We start from the raw sequence: 26074 nt of genomic DNA on the forward strand, positions 1-26074 counted from the left end.
TTGACTCAGAAATTACAATCTAGAACAGCCCACACGATCAATGAGTCATTTTCCTATAAGAATATCGGTGGTAAGCCTATTGTATCTTCTATTGAAGCATTTCATTGGACTGCCGCTTTAGGCAGCTGAGGCTCACGTGACGGAGTATTGTGGCCCGGGGCTGACATAATCAACCTGGCCTTTCAGCAAAGAACTCTTTTCTGTCGCGTCCTCTCCTCCCTCTCAGTCTTCATCACACGCGCTCCTTCCACATCCTCGACCGCCTTCGCAACCGCCTCAGATTCGAAATCGACCTATGACTGCGTGAACACCCACAATTTCCAACCGACAGAATGTCGACCTTCGGATTTGGAAGTGGAGGGTTCGGTCAGAACAACCAAAGCAGCAGCTTTGGCACAGGCACAGGCTTCGGGGCCAATGCCAATACTGGTGGAGGTAGGTTTAATACTCTTAGTTCTGCCCATGATATCCCCCCCTCTTGCCTTTCTCGAACCTCTTCTTGTCGTTCCCCCTCGTACTTCCATCCTCGGTTTTCCTCTATCTCAACAACAACTGTTGCTCCTCATGTCGTACCGCGGCGGTCCTCCGCGCGCGCATGGCAATCCCGGCCAATATGAGATTCGCCGTGCTTCCGACAGCGAGATGGTGCGCGCCATTCGGCACACCCAGCGACAGCCCGACAAGATAAGGAAAGCTAGAAACAGCTTGAATCCCAGTCCCTCTGACCACGATCACTCCCGTCATCTAGGATTTGGCTCCACCCCTAGCGCCTTTGGTGCCAGCACTACGCCTGCCTTTGGTGGCTCAACCAACACGTCTACTGGATTCGGTTCGTCTTCCGGCACCGGCGGAGGTACGTGCTCCTCGAGAGCTTTGCGATTCTGTTCCTTCCGAATTCGTTTGAGAGGTCCCTCATCGCATCGCATCGACTTGCGATTCAGAAGTTTTGTACCGGTCTCGCATGTGGATTCCACGCTCATTTCTTCCCAATGAGTGATCCTGGATTTTACTGGAGCCGACCACACTGCAACTCTTCTGGACTTTCGCTGGATCACATGAGGACTTCCGTTCTCTTGTTTTTCTTTTTCATCGTTTGGATTTACGTTTGTTGACATATGCTGACCCTTTCTTCTTTTCTTTCAGGATTCGGAGCTAATACCCAAACTCAACCTAATTCCCTCTTCGGCGGTCAAAACCGCACCACCACCGGATTTGGTGCCTCTAACAATACCACCGGTGGATCTATCTTTGGAGGTGCTCAAAGCACTCCTACCAACACTGGCTTCGGTGGTGCTAGCACAGGATTCGGCTCATCCGCCACCGGCACCGGCTTCGGCGCCAACGCAAACACAAACACGGGCGGAGGACTCTTCGGTGCTGCCAAACCTACTACTGGGTTTGGTGCTTCAGCTACGGGCACTGGATTCGGCGGGGCTACTGGCGGCTTTGGATCGACGACCAACACTGCTGCCCCAGCTACAGGCTTTGGCGCCTCCGGCTCTGCTTTCCAGGGCAGTACTGCTGCCTGCGAAGGAACAGGCGGCTCCCCATTCAACGCCTACACGGAGAAGGATACCACTTCGAACGCGACGAACCATTACCAAAGTATCGTTTTCCAACAGCCATACAGCAAATTCTCTTTCGAGGAATTACGCCTAGCAGATTATCAGCAGGGACGTCGATTTGGCAACGGAAGTGGACAACCTGGTGCCTTCGGTAACTCTGCGTTCGGTGGCAGTGGATTTGGTGCTCAGCCTCAAAGCACTACAACCGGCGCATTTGGAGCAAGCACCACTCCATTCGGCGGTGCTGCTACAAGCGCACCATCTGCCTTCGGGTCAACCCCAACCGCCGGCACAGGATTCGGAGCCAGTAACTCCAACCCCTTGTTCGGAGCAGCTAAGCCAACAACCTCGCTGTTCGGCACCTCTAACACTGCTACCCCTGCAGCCACTTCCGGAGGCGGCATGTTCGGCAATTCTACCCAGACTACCGGCGGGTTCGGAGCCAATGCTGGCACTGGTACCGGAACTGGAGGAGCTTTCGGCAACACTGGCAGCTCTCTCTTCGGCAACACCAATCAGCAGGCTAAGCCGGCCTTCGGTGGTGCAGCAACTGGAACCGGTGGGTTCGGTGGATTCGGAAATACCCAAACTACCAGTGCCGCAAATCCATTCGGAACTTCGACTGCTACTGCATCCCCCTTCGGCGGCGCGAACACCCAACAGCAAGGAACAAGTGCCTTCGGCGGCTTTGGTGGCGCAAACCAACAGAACCAGAATCAGACTCAAAACAAAGGACTGTTCGGCGGTGGTGGCTTCGGCGCGAGCACCCAGCAGCCGTCAACTGGCACTGGCCTCCTAGGCGGTGCTACCGGCAGTACAGGTACCGGCGGGCTGTTTGGTAACACCCAGCAGCAACAGCCTCAGCAGCAGGGAGGTGGCCTTTTCGGCTCACAACCGCAGCAGCAGCAAAGCGGCACTGGTGGGGGGCTGTTTGGCACACAGAACCAGCAGCAACCAAAGCCTGGTGGTCTCTTCTCATCCACTGGTAACACCACTGGAAGCGCATTCGGAGGCTTTGGTAACACCCAGCCTCAGCAAAACACTGGTGCTGGCGGTGGTTTGTTCGGCAACAGCCAGACCCAGCAGCAGCAACAGCAAAAGCCTGGTGGTCTCTTCGGAAACAGTGGCACTGGAGGTAGCCTGTTCGGTGGCGGTCAGAGCACCACTGCTACTGGCGGCTCAATGTTCGGCGGCGGTCAGAGTCAACAACAGCAGACTGGTGGCCTCGGCGGCAGTCTTCTTGGAAACTCACAGTCTGGACAACAGTCTCAGCCTGCCCCTGGGAGCTTCCAGGCATCGCTCCTCGACGGAAACCCTTACGGAAGTCAGTCGATCTTCTCCGGTCTTCCTGCACCAAATGCCGCTGCTCCTGGTCCCCTGGCGACCCCATTGTCTTCTAGCATGAGACAGAAGCAGCGAGCTCCGTTGCCCATGTACAAGGTCACCTCGACTGCTGCCAACCGTCTTATTACGCCCCCCAAGCGTGGATATGGCTTCTCTTACTCCACCTACGGCTCTCCATCTAGCGTCACCGGCACTCCATCTGGCTTGGGCAACAGCCTCTTGGGTAGCGGTAGCAACAGTCTCCGTGGCAGCCTCAATGGTGGCAGTATGGGTCGCTCCTTCAGCAAGAGCTATTCCACTAGCAACCTTCGCAACACTTTTGACCCGGAGTCCAGCAGTGTCCTTTCTCCCGGTGCGTTGCAATCGAGTAGCACCCGCAGTGGAAGCGGCTTGAAGCGCCTTACTATCAACCGCAACCTGAGATCCGATCTCTTCGAAAAGCCTTCTAACAACGCTGCACCCATCACCAACGGAGATGATTCAGACAAGTTGAAGAAGAAGGTCAGCTTTGATTCCACCTCTCCTGGTCCCACTGGTGGCGAGGTCGTTCCCGTTGAGCCCAAGAGCCCCGAGCCCACTCCTGAGGAGCTCGGCTTCCTTCGCTCTGTCCGCAAGAGCGGTAGTCTGAACGGCGTTGATGCCAATGCATCTGGTCGTCCTGAAATGGAGTCTGTCAGCCGTGATCTCGCTATTGTCCCTGAGAATGGTCCAGCTACCACCAACGGTGCTACTGTCAAGCGCCTGACCTTCATTCCTGGCGGTGACCCGAAGCCCGGTGAGTACTGGATGGAGCCTTCCCGCGCTACACTTAGCAAGATGAGCCGCGAGCAGCTGAAGCACGTTGTCGACTTCACTGTCGGACGTCAGAACTGCGGATCCGTTACTTTCAATGGCGAGGTTGATTTGAGCACCACTGACGTGGATCACTTGTTCGATAACATTGTCAACATCGGCCTTCGCAAGATTACCGTTTACCCTGATGAGTCCATCAAGCCTCCCATGGGCAAGGGACTGAACGTGCCCTCTACTCTGCGCATCGAGAACTCCTGGCCCCGTGGCAGAGACAGGAAGAGCAACTCCCCTGTCACCAGCGGTCCCCTCTTCGATAAGCATATTGATCGTCTCCAGAAGGTCGGCGATACTGAGTTTATCAACTACGAGACTGAGACCGGCACCTGGGTCTTCAAGGTTCCTCACTTCACTACTTACGGACTTGACTATGATGAGGACGAGGAAGGTGAGAGTCTTGACCAAAGCACTATGAGTGCCGCCGGCCCTGACCATCCTACTCCCAAGGCTCACTCCGATCACCCCGCGAGCTTCGAGCAGTCCACCACTTTCTCGATCGATGAGTCTTTCGTTGGTTCAATGGTCGGTGTTGACGATGATACATTTGACTTCAAGAAGCGCAAGATTGTTCCCGGCTCTTTCGGTAGCCAGGCCATGACTGCGGAGGATGATGACATGCTTTCCGACGGCGAGACTGAGTCTTTTTTAGAGGAAGGCTCCACGGGTTCGACTACTGAGCAAGACGACGACGTCGTCACCGAAAGCCAACAATCTGGCGATTCGGTAGTTGGATCAGATGAGGCAGATGAAATGGATATGGCTGGTGCCTTTCCTACTCCTCATCGTACCGTGGAGCGGGACCACTACCAGGGTACCAACGGTGCCATGGAGACCACTCACCCTATGAGACACTTTGGCAGCCCTGTTAAGCCTCAGCTTGATCTCAGTGGCGACTGGGCCGAGCAGTTGCAGCGCACCATCAGCCCTCGCAAGCAGAACCGCGATGCGTTGCGTGAAATGCAGGCGAATGCCTTCATGGATCGTAACCTTGTTGACGACTCTCTCACAAACACTGCGACGGCTTCTCCCAAGAAGGGTTTCTCAAACAGCATCGATTTGATGAACTCTCTGTTCCAACAGCCGGGCAAGAGAGCCGCCCCGTCTCCGTTGAAGCCTGCCAAGACACAATCTAAAGGCATTGAGGTTAGAACTCCTTTCTTATGTTCATGCTGATAGCTATTTCCTTTGTCATTTCCTTTGTTGCCTCTCATCATGTATCTAGGACGATAACGTTCACCCCACAGATAGTTGACTCAATGTGACAGTAACTGAGCTAAAATTTCCTCCTTTTTCCTACAGTGGCCCTACAACAAGCAACCCAAAACCTTCGCTGGTGATGCAACTCAAATGACCGAGATCGACGCTGCCTTCCACGACTCTTTCAAGCCGCGCTGGGGTCCTCAGGACTCTCTTGTCTGCGGGAAGACTGACATGCAGGAAACTATTTCGGAGGTGTCCCAGACCTGGCAAGAAAAGTTCACTGTTTTCAGTGAAGGAGGGGACGTTGCGGTTATGACTTACAATAAAACTAGCGAGGTTCGTCTACATTTCTCTTCTCTGCCCTTTTCATTCGGAGTTGACACTGATCGCAAAATAGTCGAAGGAAATGCTTGAAGTCCAGAGACAACAATCCACCATCCAACGCGTCGATGGCACCCCTCTCGTTCGTATGGCCAGCCCCGAGCTTTGGCAGTTCCCTCTGTCTCCTTCCAGCCGTTCTCAATCTGAGGATGAGACCTTAATGTGGCAGCTTCTCAACATCCTTTTCAATGACGATATCGAAGATGACATTTCAGCTGGTGTCCCACCAAAACTTCAGCAAAAATTCGCCCATCGTATCAAGAAGGATCGTCTAACTCGTCTCTGGGAGGGCATCATCCGCGCGAAGAACCCCAACCTCGATATGATCCGCTCACCTGTCGAGCGCGCTGTCCATTTGATGTGTGCTCACCGGGTTCAAGAAGCGTGTACTACACTGGTGGAGAGTCAAAACCCACACCTGGCTACTGTGGTAGCACAGATTGGCCGCGATGCTACCTCCCAAACCGACATCGCAAACCAGATTGACATGTGGCGCCAGAACAATGTGCTTTCGGAAATGAGTGAGCCTGTGCGAGCTCTCTACGAACTGGTTGCTGGAAATGCTCTCCGCAGTGAGGGCAAGACCGGCGGTGCCCTTGAGGACCGTGCCTCTAGTTTCGGCTTCACCGAGCGCTTCAATCTCGACTGGTTCCAGGCCTTTGGTCTTCGCCTGTGGTACTGCACTACTGAAGATGAGCCCATTGAGGCTGCTGTTTCCAAGTTCCTTGAGGACCTGGCTACCGGACAGGAACAGGCCTTCCCTCATCCCTCGCACGAAGCTAGTACCCGCGCTGTCCCCCAGCCTGGCTCTGATACTCTTGGTCGTGAGTCTCCGCTTTGGGTTCTACTCAAGGCCTACTCTGCGACCCAGGGGCTAAAGACCCAGCCTATCGAATTCCCCGCTGCTCTCCTCCCTGAGACTCTCTCCGGTGACCGACTCTCGAACCGTCTCTCCTTCCAGCTTCACCATGTCCTCGCTGCGACTGTCGGACAAAGCTCTGCCATCACAGTCAATCAGCACCAGGCCGACCACCTCGTCTGGGACTTTGCTTCAGAACTGAGTGCAAGCGGAGATCTCACTCAGGCCTTGTTCGTCCTTCTACATCTTTCCCAAGCCAACGACCGCAAACGCGCTGTGCAAGAGACTCTTGCCCGCTCCGCCGCCCAGCTCCCCGAGCCCCTCGCCGCCGACGGCTCCGTCGACCCGACATGGCACTACCTTGTCTCAGACCTCCAACTCCCTGAGGCCTGGATCTGGGTCGCCAAGGCCCTCTACGCCCGCGACACCGGCGACGCAGCACGCGAAGTCGACTGTCTCATCCGCGGCAAGCACTGGAACGACGCCCATGCCACTTTCTGCCGCATCGTCGCTCCCTCCGCCATCATCGAAGGCGACTACCGCACTCTCGAGACTCTGGTCTCTGGCTTCGGTGACGGGCCTGAGCGTAAGATGCGCGGCTGGGCTTCCGGTGGTGGTGTCTACGAAGATTTCCTGCGCCTGGTCACTGCTCCCAGCGGTAGACGCGACGCAACCCGTCTCAACCGCCTCGTCAATGCCCTTGTTGCTATGAGCGATCGCATTGAAGGATCTGGCATGGAAGGATTGGAAGAGCGCGTCGCATTCAAGGAGATGAGTCGCGCTGTTACTGGCTGGATTACTCACGAAGATGTTCAGGTTCGTTGCTTTTCCCTATCTAATCTCAATTGTTTAATCCCAGACTAACACTCGCCTCCACACAGTTCGTCGAATCATCCACACTCCTCGGCCTTCCCCTAACAGGCGACGCCCGCATCGCCCAAACAGCAGAAATGAGCCGACGCTACTACGGCGTCATTATGGCAGGTGGCCATTAAGAAATCGAAATCGAAATCATAATCACAAAACGCAAGTTGAAAAGAGAAACACGAAAGATGAGAAGGAAAGGAGTTCGCATGTTTGCATCTAGCTTATTTCCAAGGGTTGCTTGTAGGATTACTGGCCATTGTTTGGCCCTATCTCCTTTTCTTTTGTTTTGCCCTCAAATCTTTTCGTTCTTCTCCTGCTCTTATCAATGGTTCCCATGACCTGTATTGTACTACACCCTATTGCCTGACAATTTTATTCTTTGCATATTCCCTTTTCCACCTTTTGGTCTGGTCTAGATCATAGTAGTACTGTAGTAGCCGTATACCGTAAGGATAGATTACTCTCCCTATTCATTTCCGAATATAGTCGATAGCTGTATTTCTTACTGCGTAGAGTTTCTGTAGACCCTATAAGGCAAATGCTCCAACAGTTACCCATATAGACAGCAGGGGTATCCCCTGTCAAGTCTACATGTACGCGCGTCTTACTCACGCCTATAAGCTGCAGACTTCACTTCCATCCTACCGAATCAATAACGATAATGTTATTCCAGTACAGTAATTCCCTGCCGCGTCACATGCCCAACTAGACTCGCCAACTGCACAAATAGTCACACTCTGACAAATGCAATGTATGATTGGACCACACCTCCATATCGGGGGTTTATTCTTCTATCCAAACCTATAGTTATAGGCCTCCTACCTGCAGCACATAGCCACCACCAGTTGATACACAAATCCAATTATCATGTTGGGATATCCCCTCGACGTGCATCCGATTGGAACCGTCGATTTTGTACGGATATGGTACCATGCATGGTTGCCTCGTATTAGGTATCTGTCCGTTGGCAGTAGGGCTTATTCACTTACCCACTAATCCCGTTTTCGTTTTTTTCTATGTTTTATTCTTGATGCTGACATGGTAAACTTTTCTTGGCTGGACTTTTCTTATGGCTGATTACCGCTACCTTTTGTCGTATGGGATCTGATGTTCTTTTGGTTCTTTGCTTGAAGCTCCTAGAACAGCCATGGCATTCGATAACCGCCGAGAGGAGACAATGTCAACTTCAAATGCCAAGACTGATGATTACCCGATCCTGAGCCGTCCATTTGAGTCTATGAAATCGGAGTATGATGTTGTGATCGTAGGATCTGGATATGGAGCCGGCGTGGCAGCAAGTCGTGCTGGGAAAAGTGTTGCTGTGTTGGAACTTGGTTGGGAACGAAGATGTGTGCTTCTTCAACTATATTCCATTTTACTGAGCTTGTTGATCTAACAATTTGATACAGCTGGTTCATTTCCGCAGACGTTTTCCCAATGCGTGAAGGATATGAATATCTCGGGAAATTCTACGAAGAATGCCTTCGTGTCGAAATGGCTTTCTTCTGATGATCCTACGCGACTATTTCAGTTGCTTCTTGGTGATGGACAACATACGTTTGCTGCTCATGGTAAGTTGTGTCAAGTTGCAGTCATTCAAGCTCTCGGTATATTCTGATGGAATCATATCATATAGGACTTGGAGGAACATCCTTGATCAACTGTGGTGTCTTTCTAAAGGCCGATGAAGGGACATTAAGGATGAGTCCCTGGCCATCACAGATTGGAGAAGATCCGTCCGGACTTGATGAATGTAAGATCTAATTCCATGTTTTTCGCATATAGGGTGATTAGATATGTCTAATAACTAATCGACGTAGATTATTCACGCGCAGAATCAATGCTGCAACCATCCACATATCCAGAAGAATACCCAAGCCCTGCCAAACTAGAGCATCTGCGAGACGATTCACGATGGCTAGGTGAAGAACAAAATTTCTATCGTGCACCACTTACCACATTTTTCCACAGCGGCCGCAACAAGGCTGGTGTTTTTATGCACCCCAATCGAGGTTCAGGGCATGAATGTACTGGCGTCAACGATGGGTCAAAAAATACTGTGGCAACCAGTTATTTGGCTGATGCGTGGAATTGGGGCACTGAGATATTTTGTGGATGTGAGGTGCGGTTTGTGGAGAAGATGGAGGGAGGAGGATACATTGTCTTCTTTGCCTGGCATGGGAGCGGGAGGTCGGTCTTCACAAATCATATCAAAGAACAACTGTTCTGGGTGAAAGCAGTACGTACTACCCATTCATACAAAGCGAAACTTCGTATACTCATGCTCGTTCGACTTAGAAGGAATTATGTTTCCTCGGAGCGGGAGCGTTAGGTACAACGGAAATCCTGCTTCGGTCAAGGCAACACGGTTTGCAGATGTCTCCTCTCGTGGGACGAAACCTCTCCGGGAATGGTGATCTGTTGGTATTCGGTACATTATCCGCCAAATATAAAATTCCATGGCTGATCGAGACTACAGGATACAATGGAAGCGCCGATATCAATGGAAATGCTGGTGACTCTTCGCGAGCTTCAAATCCACCTGGTCCAACAGTCACTTGTGTGATTGATAACCGAGATGTTGATTCTTCGAGCAATCCTCTTTCTGGATATGTGATCCAGGATGGTTGCATACCTGAGACCTTCAATCCGGTCATCCTGGTGATGCTGACAATGCAGACCGTGAAGTCACAAGCATTGTCGTTCTTTTTGAATCCTAGGTTGGGGATATCGAAGTCTCTGGCTGCCATCAGGGCTCTTCTGCTCGGTCCTTATGCACGTGGTGGTTCTCTCCAGCGAACTTCAACGTATCTTGTTATGTCTCATGATAGTAATGAGATCACATTAACCTTGAAAGATGATAAGTTGTGCTTGCGAGGACCGGCAGAAGGTCGAACTGAGCATTTTGCACAGATGAAGAGGGTTTTAAGGGGATTGTTTTCGCGCACACGGGCAGATATGGGATTTTCATATTTCTATGGTATACTTCTATCACTCTCGACCTCTCTCAAAGGCTGGTCTAACATTCGAGTCCAGGCCATTACCAAGAAGAAGTCACGGTGCATCTTTTAGGAGGGGCCAATATGAGCAGTGATGGCTCAGGGCACGGAGGTGTAACGAATCATCTAGGAGAGGTCTTCACTAGCCCTGATGACGAAGTATACAAAGGTCTCGTGTGCTGCGATGCCTCTATTATACCAACAGCTCTCGGTAAGCCAAATTGAAGATTACAACAGGGGTCATATGTCCTTTCACATCCCATCTTTAAATGATCTAAATTACTCACCCCGAGGCACCCGAAAATGGGCAAAAAGAGGTGAAAACGATGCATGAAACGGTATAAATTGTTTCGAGCCTTTCATATAGAAACTGTCCAATATTTCATGGCACTGTCTATACATTTATGACCCCTGTTGTATCATTATCATCTTATACTGATATAATAGGTGTGAACCCTCTGGCAACAATATCTGCCCTCTCTGAGCGATCTGTCAGCTTGATCGCCAAGAGGTCTGGATTTACTATTGATCAAACTGAAAATGGCCCTCTAGACATCTCCAGCAAGCCACAAATGCCTCGCAATGGCCAGGGTCATCAAGAGAGCATAGAAGAGAAGCCACAATCCATCGGATGGCAGTTTACCGAGACCTTATCCGGGTATATAAGCGTGAAGTCTGGTTTGGGGAGCTTTACACTCTCTGAGAGTGTAGGAAAAGGCTCATCCTGCGCAATGCGCATGTTTATTACTATAGACATCTGCCACAGTGGTAAGAGTCTGAGATCAAAGACATGATGAAGTGGGACAATACTCACATTTCTAGGATCTCCCTCACGATACCAAGGAATATGCACCGGAACAGTCTCCTGCCACGTGCTATCTCGGACTACGCTCAAAATAGTTCAGGGGACAGTGGACTTTTTTACAGGAGAGGGAGATGCCGAGTCTACCATTTCATACCACATGAAGCTCCTTTCAATCGAGGGCCTGGAGTATTATCTAGAAGGACACAAACTTCTCAACCCTATGATGGCTTTCTCGGTCAGAAAGACATGGGAGGCGACAACGGCATTGAATGTCAATATCACTCGACTAGACGGGACACAGCTTGGGGCTGGTGCCCTTCATATCTCATTGCTAGAATTCCAAAGGCAGATGAGGACGTTCCGAACAAAATCCACCAGCATCAGTTCTCTCCTGGCTTTATTGGCATTTTTGTTCTCTTTCTTGTATCATGTCAGCCTCTTTTTCTTCATGCCATTTGTCCCTGTGCGCTTCCCTCGAACTTCATCGGTGGATCAAATCAACAAGAACCCGAATCCCCCATTAATTTGCAAGATCAAAGCGCACGATGGTGTACCAGTTCTGCTCGAGGTATACGATTCACTTCTTGAACAAGGAAGTCATGAACCGAGGCATGCCAACCTTCCCCCGGTCCTCCTTTTACCGGGAGTCACCGGAATCGGCGCAATGCACAATTTATACGCATTGCCATTCCTGCACTGCAACATGATAGACTACTTCACACAATGTGGACACCGCTGCTACGCACTCACTCCTCGCTGGGGCTGTGATCCCATCGTGGCCCAGGAAGCCACCATCTTCGACTGCCGCCTCGACGTTGCAGCCGCCATCAAATACATCCGTGACAAAGAACCACAGAAGCCTTATGTGATAGCTCATTGTCAAGGCTCGGTAGCTCTCTGCATGGGACTCCTAGACGGGACTATCGCCAGCTGCGACCTTCTCGGCATGACCGCAAACTCCGTCTTCATGAATCAAGTTTTCGGGTATTGGAACTCGCTCAAAGGGAGAACCACACTGTTAATCCGGCTATATGAGTTCCTCGCGGGTAATTATTTTCCAATCATGAGCAATGCTGGGAGTGTCCTGTTCCAACGACTGCTTGATATTCTCCTGCGCTTCTATCCTGTCGGACATCCGCGAGATCTGTGTACTTCCACTGCTTGTCATCGGACTTCCTTTGCGTTTGGCTTGCTCTGGAATCATGAGAATTTGTGCGCAGCCCTTCATGATAACATCCATCAATTCTTTGCCGGTACCCATACAAAGCTGATGAAACATGTTGTGGGCATGGGGACCCAGGGGATTTGCATGGACAATGACTCGCGTTCTCTTTTGATCGAAGAGAATCTGCAACGGCTAGAAGGGTTGCCTATTCTTTTCATCTCAGGTACGGACAATCAAGTCTTCGATCCGAAGTCTACCCTCAAGGACTATGGGTTGCTGCGTCGACGGTTTGGAGAGAGGCTTTATCGCCGGTTCTTGGCTGAGGGTTATGGGCATCTTGATCCTATTGTTGGGAAATCTGCTGCTGAAGATGTATACTGGAGGATCTTTGCGCATTTGAAATGGTGCATTGAGAATGATAATTCCGTCAAGGGCAAGTAATAGCATCTGAAGGAGTATAGACCCATGTTGAGTTTGTTTGAACAGCCAGAGAGATAGACATTTGCAATGACAAAGGCGGGCTTTAGCCATGTAGATTGTATGTCTCTCAAGTCTATCAGATCACAGTTGCACAAGTTGACCAGGGGAAGCACAAGGAGTTGGCACATGGGAAAGAACGACCCTGGACTTCTCTTTTCTTTCCTCGATTTCTTCCTCTCTTTTCCTTCTCTATTTTGCACCTTTCCCTTCTATGATCTAAACCTCGTCAGTTATTGACATTTTAATACACCCTTTCGTTCACCAATTCTTCCCAATGACCTCGAGACAGATGGCACTGGAGCGGATCGCCGAGGCAAGTCAAGAGGATTCGACGAAAGCCGAGACAGATTCTATCCATGAATCAGCCTTGGAGAGTCATGGCATGCCAAGTACCAATGACAATGGCGAGAACAAAGAGCCAATGGCCGCCACAAGCACTCTTCCCAATAACAATGACGCCCATGAACCGTCGGCTGAATTCGTCCCAGAAGCACAACTAGAGACAACAGAGGTGGCACCAGCACCTGAAGCGCCTCAGCCCCTATTCTCTGCCTTCACCAAGCGCCAGAAGCTGTTCATTGTGATAATGGTTTCGCTGGCATCATTTTTCTCCCCTCTCTCTGGCCAGATCTACTACCCCGTCATGCCGACATTGGTAAAGAACTACCAACTCACTCCCGCGCTGATCAATCTTACAATCACAACATACATGATCCTCCAAGGTCTGGCCCCAGCCTTCATGGGCACCTTTGCCGATACGGGAGGAAGACGTCCAGCTTATATTATCGCCTTCGCTGTCTATACCGCCGCTAACATTGGTCTGGCTCTGCAGGACAGCTTCGCAGCTTTGATGGTACTAAGATGTATTCAGAGCGCAGGAAGCAGCGGCACCGTAGCTTTCGGGTACGGCGTTATAGCGGATATTGCGACGACAGCTGAGCGTGGAAAGTACATCGGGCCCATGGCAGCTGGTGTGATGGTAGCGCCGGCACTGGGTCCTGTCATCGGTGGTCTTTTGGCCAAATTCCTCGGCTGGCGAAGTGTTTTCTGGTTCCTGGTTGTCATCAGTGGCGGGTATTTGGTCTTCTTTGTCATTGCTATGCCCGAGACAGCGCGCAAGATTGTTGGTAATGGCAGCGAGGTACCAACTGAGTGGTGGCGCATGTCAGTACTTCAATGGTTATCGAGAAGGATACATCGTTTAAAGAAAGGGTCAGATGAGGAACAGCACGCTGGAGAAGATCCTCAACAACAGTCTGAACAACAGCACCGGCAGACAACGAAGCTGAAGTTTCCCAATCCACTCGATTCAATCGCCATTCTCCTTGAGTGGGACGCCCTCATCATTATCTCTTACGTTGGATCCGTGATGTTCGCGAATATCGCTCTGTTAACCAGTACTCCAAACTTGTTTGGTCCCCTATACGGATTCAACGAGCTCCAAATCGGTCTCTGCTTCTTGTGAGTCTCCCTTACCCCAGTCCAGTTGGTTTCGCAACTCACTAACCTTCACACAACTCAGACCCTTCGGTGTAAGCTCTTGCTTCGGCGCAGTGCTATACGGCAAAGTAATCGACTACAGTTACAAGCGCACGGCGCAGAAGGCCGGCCTCCCGGCGAACCGGCAGAAAGGCGACAGCCTCCGCAACTTCCCAATTGAGCGCGCCCGTCTTCAAACAGTATTTCCGGTCATGGCCGTCGGCATAGCAGCTTTTATCCCATACGGCTGGGTCTTGCAACAGAGAGTACACTTGGCCGTACCACTCGTGTTGCAATTCATCGTTGGCTTCTGCTTTGTTGCATCCCTGAACTGCCTGAATACGCTTCTCGTCGATCTCTTCCCAGACAGACCTGCCACGGCTGCGGCTGCATGCAATCTTGTTCGTTGCTGTCTGGGTGCTGTTGGGGCTGCAATCATCAACCAGATGCTTAGTGGAATGGGATGGGGCTGGTGCTTTGCCTTCCTGGGATTAGTTATGGCTGCTGGGCTGTTCTTGCTCTGGGTTGAGTGCGTGTTTGGGATGGGGTGGAGGGAGAAGAGATTGCTCAAGGTTGAGCGGAAGAAAAGAGAGAAAGAGGCGGCAGAGGCTGGTGATCTCCCGATCGAAGATAAGACCATTGAACCGCAGAATGCTGGAAAGGACAACCATGTCCAGGAAGTCGCTCTTGATCCTCAGACGGACACTGTTGCAGATACTGAGACTCGCCCGAATTAGTGAAGCGAGAGGTGGAAGAGCATTGTCTTGTTGCTGTGCCTTTGTATTCAACAATTACTGTGAAAGAGGAAGATGAGCATGTTACCAGAGGGGGAAAAAGTGTACGTTACGCAACACGAATGAAGACATCAAATGCATCAAATTTGCTACCGACTGTACAAGAGAAAGAGAAACCTAGACGCGACAGGAGAACACGAGGGGATCGAGCAGAGTAAAGAAAAGAGAAACACCACCCTCCCCAGCCGGACTAGACGGAGAAACAGAAAAAGACATTACCGGCCGGAGAGGGGGAAATATAAAGTGAGGTCTAGAATGTAGGAATCATCCCGGGACCAGTTCCTGCTTCTTTTTGGGATGACAAAAAAGGGAAAAGATGTGAAGAGGGACAAGGAAAGAGGTGTGTGGTGCGTTTACATGCCAGGGGAGATCAGCTTGCCCTCGGCACGGCTGTTGGGGTGCCAGCCACCGGCGTAGGGGGCAGCGCCAAGCTCCTTCTGGTACTCGCGGATGCGAGCCTCCAACTCGGGACGGAAGTGGCGGATCAGACCCTGGATGGGCCAGGCAAAGGCCTCACCCAGAGCGCAAATGGTGTGACCCTCGACCTGCTTGGTGAGCTCCTGGAGCATGTCGATCTCACGCTCGCGGGCGTTACCGGTCTCGAGACGCTGCATCATCTGCATGGTCCACTTGCTGCCCTCACGGCAGGGAGTGCACTGACCACAGGACTCGTGCTTGTAGAAGGTTGACAGACGGGAGATGGCGCGGACGATATCTGTGGACTTGTCCATTACGATGACGGCAGCTGTACCGAGACCGGTCTGGGAGTCCTTAAGGGCGTCGAAGTCCATGAGCTGGTTGTCGGCAACGGACTTGGGGATCACGGGGGTCGAGGAACCACCGGGGATGACGGCGAGAAGGTTGTCCCAGCCACCACGGACACCTCCACAGTGCTTCTCGATCAGGTCGCGCAGGGAGATGGACATCTCCTCCTCAACTGTGACGGGGTTGTTGACGTGACCGGAGATACAGAACAACTTGGTACCGGCGTTACGCTCACGGCCGAAGGAAGAGAACCAGTTGGCACCACGGCGCATGATTGTGGGTGTGACTGCAACGGTCTCCACGTTGGTGACTGTGCTGGGGCAACCGAACAGACCGACCGCAGCGGGGAATGGAGGCTTGAGACGGGGCTTGCCGGCCTTGCCTTCAATGGACTCAATGAGGGAGGTCTCCTCACCACAAATGTAGGCGCCCATTCCGCGGTGAATGTACACGTCGAAGTCGTATCCGGTACCGCACGCGTTCTTGCCGATCAGGCCAGCCTCGTAGGCCTCATTGATAGCCCGCTGGAGGACGGTGGCTTCGTGATAGAACTCACCACGAATGTAAATGTAGGCGGCGTTGGCGTTCATGGCACGGCCCACCACCAAGCAACCCTCGATCAGCTTCTGGGGGTCCTTGCGCATGATTTCTCGGTCCTTGCAGGTACCAGGCTCACCCTCATCAGCATTGACGACCAGATAACGGGGGCGAGGGTCCTTGTCCCAATCCTTGAAGTTCATGAAAGACTGTCGAATAGCGGGTTAGCCCGGTTGAACCCAAACACCACTCGCGTTTCGCCAAATCGCGGACATGCCACTTACGTATTTCAATCCTGAGGGGAAACCAGCACCACCACGGCCACGGAGGCCAGACGCCTTGATCTCAGAGATGAGCTATGCGGATAATTAGCAATTGATATTTCCCAGTCGGTCAATTGTGCGACAACCCACCCAATCATCACCCTTCAGCACCATATCCTTGGTCCGGTACCAGTCACCATACTTCATTGCTGACTTCAGATCCGTTCCATGGTGTCCGTACAAGTTGGTGAAGATCCGATCTTGGTCCTGGAGTCCACCATAGTGCTTCACGGGGGGTGCTTCCGATACGGTTGCGAAGGAGCGGGCGGCCGCTCCCTGGGCGCGGAGGGAGCGGGTCGAGAGGTGGGAGAGGGAGGAGGTGGAGGGAGCCGCCGCTCGAGATATCATGATGACGGCGGGAATTGACAATTCGTGGTGAGGGTCAAAGGTCGTGGAGGGAGAGGGAAGGGAGTCGTGGAGCTCACGGCAATTCCTGCGCTTGCTGAATGATCCGCCTTTACGCAAGATCTAATTGGGTGCTAACCCCGCACGTGATCTGTGCTGAGTCAGTGGCTCCCGATTCGTTGATGACGGTATGTGCGCCCGGTAAATCAGGCATAAACTTACCTTATTTGGGTATACGCTAACCCCTTTGGAGTATAAAACTAAGCAGGGGCCTATGATGGCACTGCAATTGAAATCATTCACACCCCTATTATTTTGCATTTTACGTTTCAGGATGATCAAGAGTAGAGGACACAAATGTCTATGCGCTTCGATTTTGTAATCTATCATTTCTACTGCTCCTGCGGGATATAGAGAACAGGTTGTTTGTTCAAGCGCAGAGGGCCATCCATCTTCAGAATCTGCAATGGCTCAAGTGGTAGCATAACCATTTCCGAGCTTGCCACAATCCACGACCACTGAATCCACTCCGGAGCGAGCCACCCACTGTTCTGTGTAAGCCAATCGACACCATCCATGGATGCCCATTGACCTGGCTGTGCCGCAATGATATACTCCTGGAACGAGCGAAGGGTATCCCTCGATTGCTCAAGATCAGGCTGGATGTTTTCAGTAGTATCCGATTGCAAGGGATAGTTCTCAAGCAGGAACGCCAACCATCGAGTAACACGCGATGGCAATTTCGATCGTGCTTCGGGCGAGTTGTAAGTCGCAACAAACAAGCAAATCAACGTAGCGAACAAATTGGTCGGGTCAGTTGGCATAGTCGGGACTTCGAGGCCTGTGTTTTGCACGATGCGGTTGAAGCATGCCTGAGCTGGACCCTGCATCTCTGCCGGGAGGAGGTTGAACATCTCAACTAATCTGAACAGCTCTCCGTTCTTGGTGATGATAGATGGACGCTCCAGGATGCGCACGCGGATCCGAGAAAGAACTTCGTCTGGGAGAAGACCTGCTGGTATGCGGGCGTCGTGCTCGCTTATCAAGGCCTTGGTGTCTTCCCAGCCCTCGCCGCGTCCATGAGCCCTTCCGCGTGAGATGGTCCATAAGGCTATTATCAGGGCAGACACGTCTATCGTGATGAGACTATCTCGGTAGACTTTTGCATGAGTTTGGTTCAATGTCTTTGGTTGCGAGGGGAGATCTTCTGCGCTAGCCTTGAGGTTGATTGCGTGGGCCATAAGCTCGAAACTCATCTGGGCCAGTGCGGCGTAGATGCAGTGGCCGTTTCCATAAGCTGGGGTAATGCGAATAGAAGCCTCTGTGATTTCGAGCATCTTGCGTTCGCGCGGGTTGGATTCCATGATTGTCAAGGCATTGAACAATGCCGGTGAGAAGATGGAGTGTTCCATAGCTGTGTCCGGGCCCAAGAGAGGGTAGTTTGGATTGAAGATGTAATAATGGTTTTCCTTGACTTTGGCAACTTCTGGGAACATCTCGAGCTGCTGGGCCTTGGCCTTGCTGAGCGGGCTGTCGGGTTTCACGCCCAGTTGGACAATGCGATAATCGGTTGGGTTATTTGTGAGACAGAACCCATAGTTGATCAATACTTTTCGTAGTTAGTCCCAATCCAGATTCCAAACAATACAAGCGGAGCACTCACATTGTTCATTGTTACGGGGACCGTAGTTATTAGAAATCTCCTCGCCTGGTGCAACATCCTCAAGCACAAGAAGTCCAATATCTTCATCACCTGCTCGCCACTCAACCTTGGCCATCGGCCGATGGTTGGGAAGATCAATGAGCGGAAGCAAGACGGAAACACCATCATCTGGGAGATCATCAGGCTCGACAGCCCCAGACAAAACCTTCGCTGAGAAAGCTCGCGAGGTAATAATAGTCGAAGCCCAGAGATACAATTCCCTAAACAAATCAGACAACGTCCCCACCAATCAAAGCACTATACAGAGTACTTACCATGTATACAACTCAACGTCCTCAAATCCAATCTCCTCAAGCCCCTCAATGGCCCGATCATACTTCTCAACCCAAATCCTAATCCTCTCAGTCGCAGCCTCAGGAACACCAGTCCCAACAACCCAATCCACATCCTCACCATCAAAGAAAAGAGGCGTACTCAACTGCCCAGGCTGAGGCAACGTACAAAGATACGGATACCAGAATCCCTCCGAGCCCCGCAGATACTGACCCATTAAGAAGAAAGCAGAAGTCTCCTCGGGCCCAATACTCTCCATCCAAGAACGCGAGAACTCCACGCCATGATTGGGGAACGAGCCCCGCGGCGACTGGTAGTTCATAGCGTTGAACCAGGACATTGACACGTTGATTGGAGTATTGATTACTCTGGTTTCTTTTGAGATTGGTGCTGGCCAGTCTTTCTTCACTTGCAGGTGCACGCCGCGCGAGGCGTCTGTGGCTATGCGCACGCTTTTGTCTACATTGCCGCCATGTTGGGTGAACCAGTTCACTAGCTCTGTGTGGGCTTTTAGTGATGGGTCGACTGATCTGTTTGGTTGTGTTAGTCTGGTTTTTATATTGGGGTCTGGTCGATGACGTAGCACGTTATACCACTTACTCGAAGAGTTTGGCCATCTTTGTCAGATGGGCAGATGTGGTCAATTGGTTTTGCTCGCGGCGACTGTCTGTCGCAGATGCGATGCAGGGAGTTATTCAACGGGAGTCGCTCTATCGGTTGAAGTGAGAAAAGAATTGATGCGGGATGGTGGGGCCCGCTTTTTTTGCCCGAACTACATCGATTGATTGCATAGACTTCTAGGAGGTTCACTACAAACTGCTAGTGAGTATCTATAATATTTGGGCGGCTGGTAGTAGAACTGTATCTCTGTATTGGCAGTTGAAATTGGGCAAAAAAGGCTAGAAGAAGCCCTTAAAAAGACAGTTATACTAGGATCGAAGCTACTCTAATACTACGTTACTCTCAACCCAGACTCAAACAAAAACATCGATTCACAGCTCCAGACAACTATCGTACACAAGCAACCACCACAACCCCACCACATCAACTAAATCAAAAGCCATCGACTCGTAAGCCTTTCCCAGGTAACGGGGAGGCGCACGCAATACATGCAAAAGACGCGAAAGAAAACAAGCTCAGAGAAAAAGACTCTCCATGCGGGGCTGACAAACTCAAGGATCGATGGAAAAAGTGTATATACAAACGCCATGCCACCAAGATATTCGAAGGTCCCCATAGCACTATATCGAGAAATTAAATAAGAAGAGAAAAGAGTCATCAACGCTCCACCCGATGGCATGGAAATGCAACATAACATGCACCATCATGCAATGGCATTGAAGACAAAACCCACGACCATGCTAGACGTTAACACTGACGTTAATTCGATGCCGAGGATTTCCGGCCGGGGACTAGAATCTCCACTAGGCCATCATCCTCGCCGTCACTGCTGTCGTTTTGCTCGTCATCGTAATGCGAGCTTACAGCCCTAGATCGGCGGAAACCGCTGTAACGTCCTGGGCCGGAGAGGTTGGAGTAACCGAGTGATTCGTTGATGATAGCTTCGTCTTCGTCGTCGGAATCGATCATGCCCATACTACTTGGTCCTACCATCTCGCCCATTTCGTCATCGTCATCGTCTTCGACTTCGAGTGGGACGCGGACTTGGCGCCTTACTGATGCGGCGTGGCCGTCGCCCTCGTCTTCCGAGGAGTTGGTTGATAGGGAGTCTGGGGGACTGAATCCTGAGCTTGGGAATGTCGGGGAGTGTTTAGCGTTTGCTGAGCCGAAGTCACTGTTTGGGAATGCCGAGTTACCGCCTTCGGCGTCGTCGTCGATTCCGGCGATTACGAAGGGGTTTGTTGGCCAGGCTGATTCATGGTCTTCGGTTTCTTCGTCTCGGGTTTCGTTGTCGCCTTCTGGGTTTTCTGATTTTTCTTTCTGGGCGGCGAGGCGTGCTGCTAGTTGGCGACGTGCCCGGGAGGGACCGAGGCTCAGTGGGGCAGGTGGCGGAGGTAAGATGGGAATAGGTTGGCTGGCCGAATTTGATGACACCTAGTAAATCAAGTTAGCAAATATGCAATACGCTTCACACGCCAGTGTGTGTGGTTGACAGCAACTGGGTGGTACCAGTACCGACTCGGCATGGGAAACATGTAAACGGGGAAATATAATGCATAAGAAATTCAAGACAAATGAATGGTGAACATTGTTGAAGAATTGACAAGATGTTGCAGCTCAAAGATGATGTTGAAAATATGCGGGTTGGAGAACATGAAGTACATAGTGTGACCAAACAGGTAATATCAGAACAGAAGTGCGCAGGAGGTCGACGGTTCCATCCAACGCATGAAAATTGCTGGTCAACCATGTGGACGTCTGACCCGTCGCCTCCTGTTGCTCCGTTCGTGTCATGATTCCATGCTGAATTTCATCGACAAATGTCCGAACGAGGGGGAATGGCAATGGGAGGCATGGCACACGAAATCCGTTACGCATCGCGCATCGTTATATCGTTCGAGAAAGGGTTACCCACATTATCAGTATCTTGTTCGGCATTGCCGGCGTCTCTGTCGTCTTGATCCTCCATTTCTTCATCTTCATCATCATCACTTGAGCTAGCAAAGCCACTCAATAGGGAGGTGCCACCACCACCGAATGCTCCACCAGACACACTTCCGTGGTTGCTAAGGTCGAAGCTTTGGAAGGTTGAACCTCCAATGCCTCCATTCAAGCCTGCATCCGCCAGGGCAGAAGAGCTTGAGAAGCCTTGTCCGGAGCTGGCATTATTCTGGCTGGTCTGGCGAGGTCCGACGGACATGTCGGGGCGGACGCCGCCGAGAATGGCATTGTCACGCTCCCGGGTTTCGGAGAGAGTCTGTTCAACGTAGTCGATCCAGTCTGGATTCAATACGCTTTCCATGACAGATCGCGAAAGAAGCTCTGGTGGGTGTCGCTCGCTGAACTTGACAACCTCCTCTGCAACGAGGGTGAGGTGGCCCATGTAGCCAAGACGAATCTGCTTGGTGCGCTGGGTTTCATCGCTGCGCTTCTGGCCTTCGACGATCGCGGTGGTGATGCGACCAGTATCGAAGACATCAACGGCAAGAGCCCGGTTGTAGCCGCGCTCCATGGGTCCATTGAAGACTTGTTGGATTACATCGTAGACAACATTGTGAAGGAAGTTGTTCCACGGGAAGCGGAAGAAGAATCCCTGCACTCAGTTAGTACTGTGACATAGTCTCCATAGAATAAGAAATACTAACCAGGATTGTTGGGACAACCTTGTTCTCAACAAACATTATTTTCAAGTAATCACCAACAACAGGCTGTCCGTCGGTATCAAGTTGGATGTATTGCTCAGCCGAATCCTCTTCGCTGCCATCATTCACAGTATTTGGTTCTTTCGTGGTTTCAGTAGCAGGAGCTTCAGCTGACTCCGCTGGTTGTTCATTGGAGGAGAAAAGAGGAGGCGGCACATCTTCAGGGCGCGAGGCCTCGGGTTCAGGCTGTTTATTATCGCTTGCAGATGTATCTTGCTCGCCTTGAGGCTCGTTATCAAGCTTGATATTATCGACTTGGTCTGGAAGACCAATGGAGGGTGATGATGGGTCGGTAGGTTCGCTGGAGGTCTGCGGCTCATCCGTTGTCTTTTCTTCAGAGGACGCCTTCTCTGTCTTGGGTTCCTCGGTGGCAGTCGCTTCTTCGACTGTCTCTTTGGGTTCCGAGACAGCGTCGGCGGTGTTATCGGCAGCCTTCTCGTCTACCAGAACACCCGATGTACCGACATCCTCGAAGCCTTCCTCTTCACCCGCGTGAGGTTCCTCTGTGATCTTGACGTCCTCTGGAGATCCAGACTCAAAGGCTGACGCGTTTGTAAAATCGGCCGTGGTATCATTATAATCAACTGCAGAGCGCTCATCGTGGTGAGGGTCAAAGACTCCTTCACGAATCAACCTCTCGCGTTCCTCGTCTCTTTGCCGGATATACTCATCACTGCCAGGTTCATTCAAAAGACCCATATTACTGCAGTGGAGCAACTCCGCCATCAACTCGCACGTCTTGAATCGATCAAATCCGAGAGGTTCAATCTTGTCGCCCCATGCAGAGTTCAATTTTCCACGGTCGACAGTCTTAAGCTTATTGCCATCGTGGATAGTGTATGTGGAGCTCTGAATGAGAGCCATGAATTGAGGAATGTGTTGAGCAAAGAGGCGCAGCAATGTTCCCAGGTAAATGGGGTCATAAGTGGTAAGCATGGCATCGGGTCCGCCAAGGCTCTCCGGGTCATAATCAGAGTTGTTCTTGCGAATCACCTCAATGACAATGCCGACACCGACCGTCAACGGATTTCCGCCCTTGAGCATTGCATCAATGAGTTGTTGCACGCATTGTGCCGAGACAAGTTGGCGCGTTAAGCTGTTGGGGCCGATACATGACTGGTCGTTCGGGCTTGCGTTCGCGGAGATGGTGATGATTGCTTTGAGGAAGTCGCCCGCAGAGGTTTGAACGGAAGCCGGGCGTTCGGGTGACAGGAATGATAGAAGAGTGGGAATTAGATCCTGGGACTTGAGCCAGTCGACGGTTCCCTGGCCACCCTCAGCCTTCTCCAGACTGATGATCTTCAGGAGAAGATCCATGACCATCGGGTTATCAACGTGTTGCAGCAGTGCGGGAACAATCCCATCGAGGGACTTGAGGAACTCCAACATCTCCTCGGTCTTTTTATCAAGCAGCGTCTCGTTTACTTTTGTGAAGTAACTTGCCTGCAGGGAATCAAGAGGCGGGGATCGTCGGAGGAAGCCCCAGAAATCTCGAAGGTACCCAGGATTGGCCATCATTGATTCGAGAATGGACCATGTCTCAGATGAGAGAACCTCACAAGCGATATAGGCATGCTTCAAGCGATTCTTCTCAACTTTATCCAGATCCTCCTGGTCAAGAACACCCTTCAACGGATCCGATGCCTTTTCCTCTTTCTCAGCATCGGTTTCCTCCGTAGCATCACCATCCTTATTGGGAGCATCTTTCGTGTTGGAATCGTCTTCGTTGTCTTCATCATCATTCACGAGACTGGGCGCCGTCACATAGTCCATAAGGCGTTTCAAGACATGATCCTCGCGCAGGTATTCTATGAGTTTTGTATTAAGCTGTTTCAGTTCTTGGATGATCTCCGGCTCATCCAGGAGATCCTCGAGTGTGACATCGGGCTTGTCAAGCAGGGTATCGATGGTGGAGATACTCGCATATCCCCCAAAGCGCCAAAACATGATGGATTATATCGCCGAGGACAATGATTCATGAAGTTTCGTTTCGTTTCGTTCTTCTCCGAGGTGTCGTAACGGAGCTGTCTATGGTACAAGGGGCTGACGGACGGCGTTCTCAGGAGCGGTTGCGCGACAGGCCGATACACCGGTAAGCGTGGTGTCCACACACAGAGGCCAGGTCGCAGGTCGAGTGGGGTATGCCGGGCCGTCACCTGGAACTGACTAGCAATGGAAGTGCGAAATGAAAAGAAGATTGAGGCGATCTAGCGCTGTGTAGGAGAAAGGGATCAGCGATCGGGTTCAGATGCCTGCATCACCTGCATCACCTGCATCCCCGATGAGGTGTACCCGGTGAGGGTAGACCTCACGGGGGCCTGCGACAGGACCGGAGTGTGAGGGACTAGCCAAGGGGATTGCAAGGCACTAGACCTAGAAGCAGAGCCCTTGATAGATCATACCTTCAATCTTGAGCAATGAGGGAGTGACGAGAAAGAGAGAAATTGAGACCTCCCTGTGGGTTTGTGGGGGGAGGGGAAATAGGAAGAATGGGGATCACAGTTGGAGAGTCAAAATGAGCAGACTCAAAGTAGGCTGGACTGGCGACTCAACACCTGTCCATAGGAAGTGAGGAGGAAGAGAGGTGGACGTGAAGCTGTGATCGATTACTGATCCCCGAGGGCGGAACACACACACAGTGCGGGACCATACGAACTAACTTGATACGTATATCTCTAGGAGTTAGTGCTCTAATTTGCCGGTATACATGTAGCGGATATTTGACTTCTGTCTCTGTCTCTGTTGTTTTCTCTGTTACATTTTATTTTTATCTTGGGGGTCTGCAGGCCTGCATCATGACGGTGGGTACTAGGTACAGCCCCTCCCCGCCAGATTTGTGTGCTGAAGGAAGTCACCAATACCTGTCGTGTCTTGTCCCACGCTTATTTTACTCTGCGAATTCCAGCTGACGAAGAAAGATCATCTGACGCACTTCAAGGGTCGAAGCATCTGAAACCTTAAGTTATGTAATCACGTGTGTGGCCTTAGGCGTTAGGCTCCCGCTGACGTTGCTCCGCATTAAACGCAAGGCCGTACATATACACTGCACTCACTAAAGCTATTGTGTCTCCCCGTTTGTCCCAGCAATCGGGTATCCTCTTGGCCCACCGATCGCGATTCTAAGCACTGGCCACACCTCTGGAATCGGACGTCAGCCTCCGATCCTAACATCTCCAATCTCCAACCCACCATGAACCGACTATTTGGCACAAAGAGTACGGCTCCCAAGCCGACTCTAGAAGGCGCCATCTCCAATGTACGAAAGCAATCCCCAATCCAAGCTTGACCACCAGACACCCGATCCCACACCCACACCCCTCCTTACACACCCCCACTAATAACGCCTCCAGGTCGACACCCGAGTATCCAGCATAGATGTCAAACTCGCAGCGCTCAACTCCGAACTCTCAACCTACCAAGCCAAAATCGCCAAGATGCGCGACGGACCAGGCAAGAACGCCCTCCGCCAGAAAGCGCTCAAGGTACTGCAGCGCCGGAAACAATACGAGTCACAGCGGGACCAGCTATCGCAACAATCATGGAACATGGAGCAGGCAGGGATGATGCAGGATAATTTGAAGAATGTCATGACGACGGTTGACGCGATGAAGACCACGACTAAGGAATTGAAGAAGCAGTATGGCAAGGTCGACATAGATAAGATCGAACAGATGCAGGATGAGATGGCTGATCTGATGGAGGTTGGCAATGAGATCCAGGAGAGTATCTCGCGCGCCTATGATGTTCCTGAGGATGTGGACGAAGCTGAGTTGGATGCTGAGCTTGAGGCGCTTGGTGAGGAAAGTATGTTTGAGAGTAGTATGGGCGAGAGTGCTATGCCTAGTTTCTTGCAGGATGAGGTTGCGCCGCCGCAATTTATTGATGAGCCGCCTGAGCAACCGAAGGTTAAGGAGGCTGCTGGGGGGCTTGGGTGAGGTGTTTACAGCGTGCTTTTTGGCGATATCCTGGATTCAGGCAGTGGAGTTTATTGGATGTTA

General features: G+C 51.5%; 7 protein-coding genes across 7 annotated transcripts; 4 read left to right on the plus strand and 3 right to left on the minus strand.

Moving 5' to 3' along the window:
- Positions 1-564: 564 nt before the first annotated feature.
- PENARI_c011G00527 (uncharacterized protein) lies at positions 565-7193 on the plus strand (the record flags this gene model as incomplete). The annotated part of the gene is made up of 5 exons (XM_022632477.1): positions 565-853; positions 1144-4901; positions 5058-5294; positions 5356-7014; positions 7080-7193. The coding sequence occupies 5 exons, from the start codon at positions 565-567 to the stop codon at positions 7191-7193; spliced, it is 6057 nt and encodes a 2018-aa protein (XP_022487370.1).
- Positions 7194-8212: 1019 nt separating this feature from the next.
- On the plus strand, positions 8213-12475 carry PENARI_c011G02661 (uncharacterized protein; the record flags this gene model as incomplete). The annotated part of the gene is made up of 8 exons (XM_022632533.1): positions 8213-8414; positions 8475-8636; positions 8702-8818; positions 8886-9304; positions 9364-10045; positions 10102-10275; positions 10512-10832; positions 10887-12475. 8 exons carry the CDS (start codon positions 8213-8215, stop codon positions 12473-12475), a joined length of 3666 nt encoding a protein of 1221 aa, XP_022487642.1.
- A 313-nt stretch (positions 12476-12788) lies between these two features.
- Positions 12789-14730, plus strand: PENARI_c011G04338 (putative MFS transporter; the record flags this gene model as incomplete). The annotated part of the gene is made up of 2 exons (XM_022632570.1): positions 12789-13975; positions 14037-14730. 2 exons carry the CDS (start codon positions 12789-12791, stop codon positions 14728-14730), a joined length of 1881 nt encoding a protein of 626 aa, XP_022487646.1.
- A 410-nt stretch (positions 14731-15140) lies between these two features.
- PENARI_c011G02047 (NADH-quinone oxidoreductase subunit NuoF) lies at positions 15141-16760 on the minus strand (the record flags this gene model as incomplete). Its single annotated transcript, XM_022632519.1, has 3 exons — positions 15141-16298; positions 16374-16445; positions 16503-16760. 3 exons carry the CDS (start codon positions 16758-16760, stop codon positions 15141-15143), a joined length of 1488 nt encoding a protein of 495 aa, XP_022487400.1.
- A 389-nt stretch (positions 16761-17149) lies between these two features.
- On the minus strand, positions 17150-19370 carry PENARI_c011G06064 (SET domain protein; the record flags this gene model as incomplete). The annotated part of the gene is made up of 4 exons (XM_022632617.1): positions 17150-18366; positions 18421-18680; positions 18735-19283; positions 19354-19370. 4 exons carry the CDS (start codon positions 19368-19370, stop codon positions 17150-17152), a joined length of 2043 nt encoding a protein of 680 aa, XP_022487373.1.
- Positions 19371-20133: 763 nt separating this feature from the next.
- On the minus strand, positions 20134-24023 carry PENARI_c011G05355 (uncharacterized protein; the record flags this gene model as incomplete). The annotated part of the gene is made up of 3 exons (XM_022632596.1): positions 20134-20808; positions 21290-21967; positions 22020-24023. 3 exons carry the CDS (start codon positions 24021-24023, stop codon positions 20134-20136), a joined length of 3357 nt encoding a protein of 1118 aa, XP_022487461.1.
- Positions 24024-25266: 1243 nt separating this feature from the next.
- PENARI_c011G10058 (putative SNF7 family protein (Cta1)) lies at positions 25267-26011 on the plus strand (the record flags this gene model as incomplete). The annotated part of the gene is made up of 2 exons (XM_022632720.1): positions 25267-25332; positions 25427-26011. 2 exons carry the CDS (start codon positions 25267-25269, stop codon positions 26009-26011), a joined length of 651 nt encoding a protein of 216 aa, XP_022487474.1.
- Between the last annotated feature and the right edge of the window lie 63 nt (positions 26012-26074).

The sequence above is a fragment of the Penicillium arizonense genome, assembly GCF_001773325.1.
Source record: "Penicillium arizonense strain CBS 141311 chromosome Unknown PENARI_contig011, whole genome shotgun sequence".
Classification (NCBI taxonomy): domain Eukaryota; kingdom Fungi; phylum Ascomycota; class Eurotiomycetes; order Eurotiales; family Aspergillaceae; genus Penicillium; species Penicillium arizonense.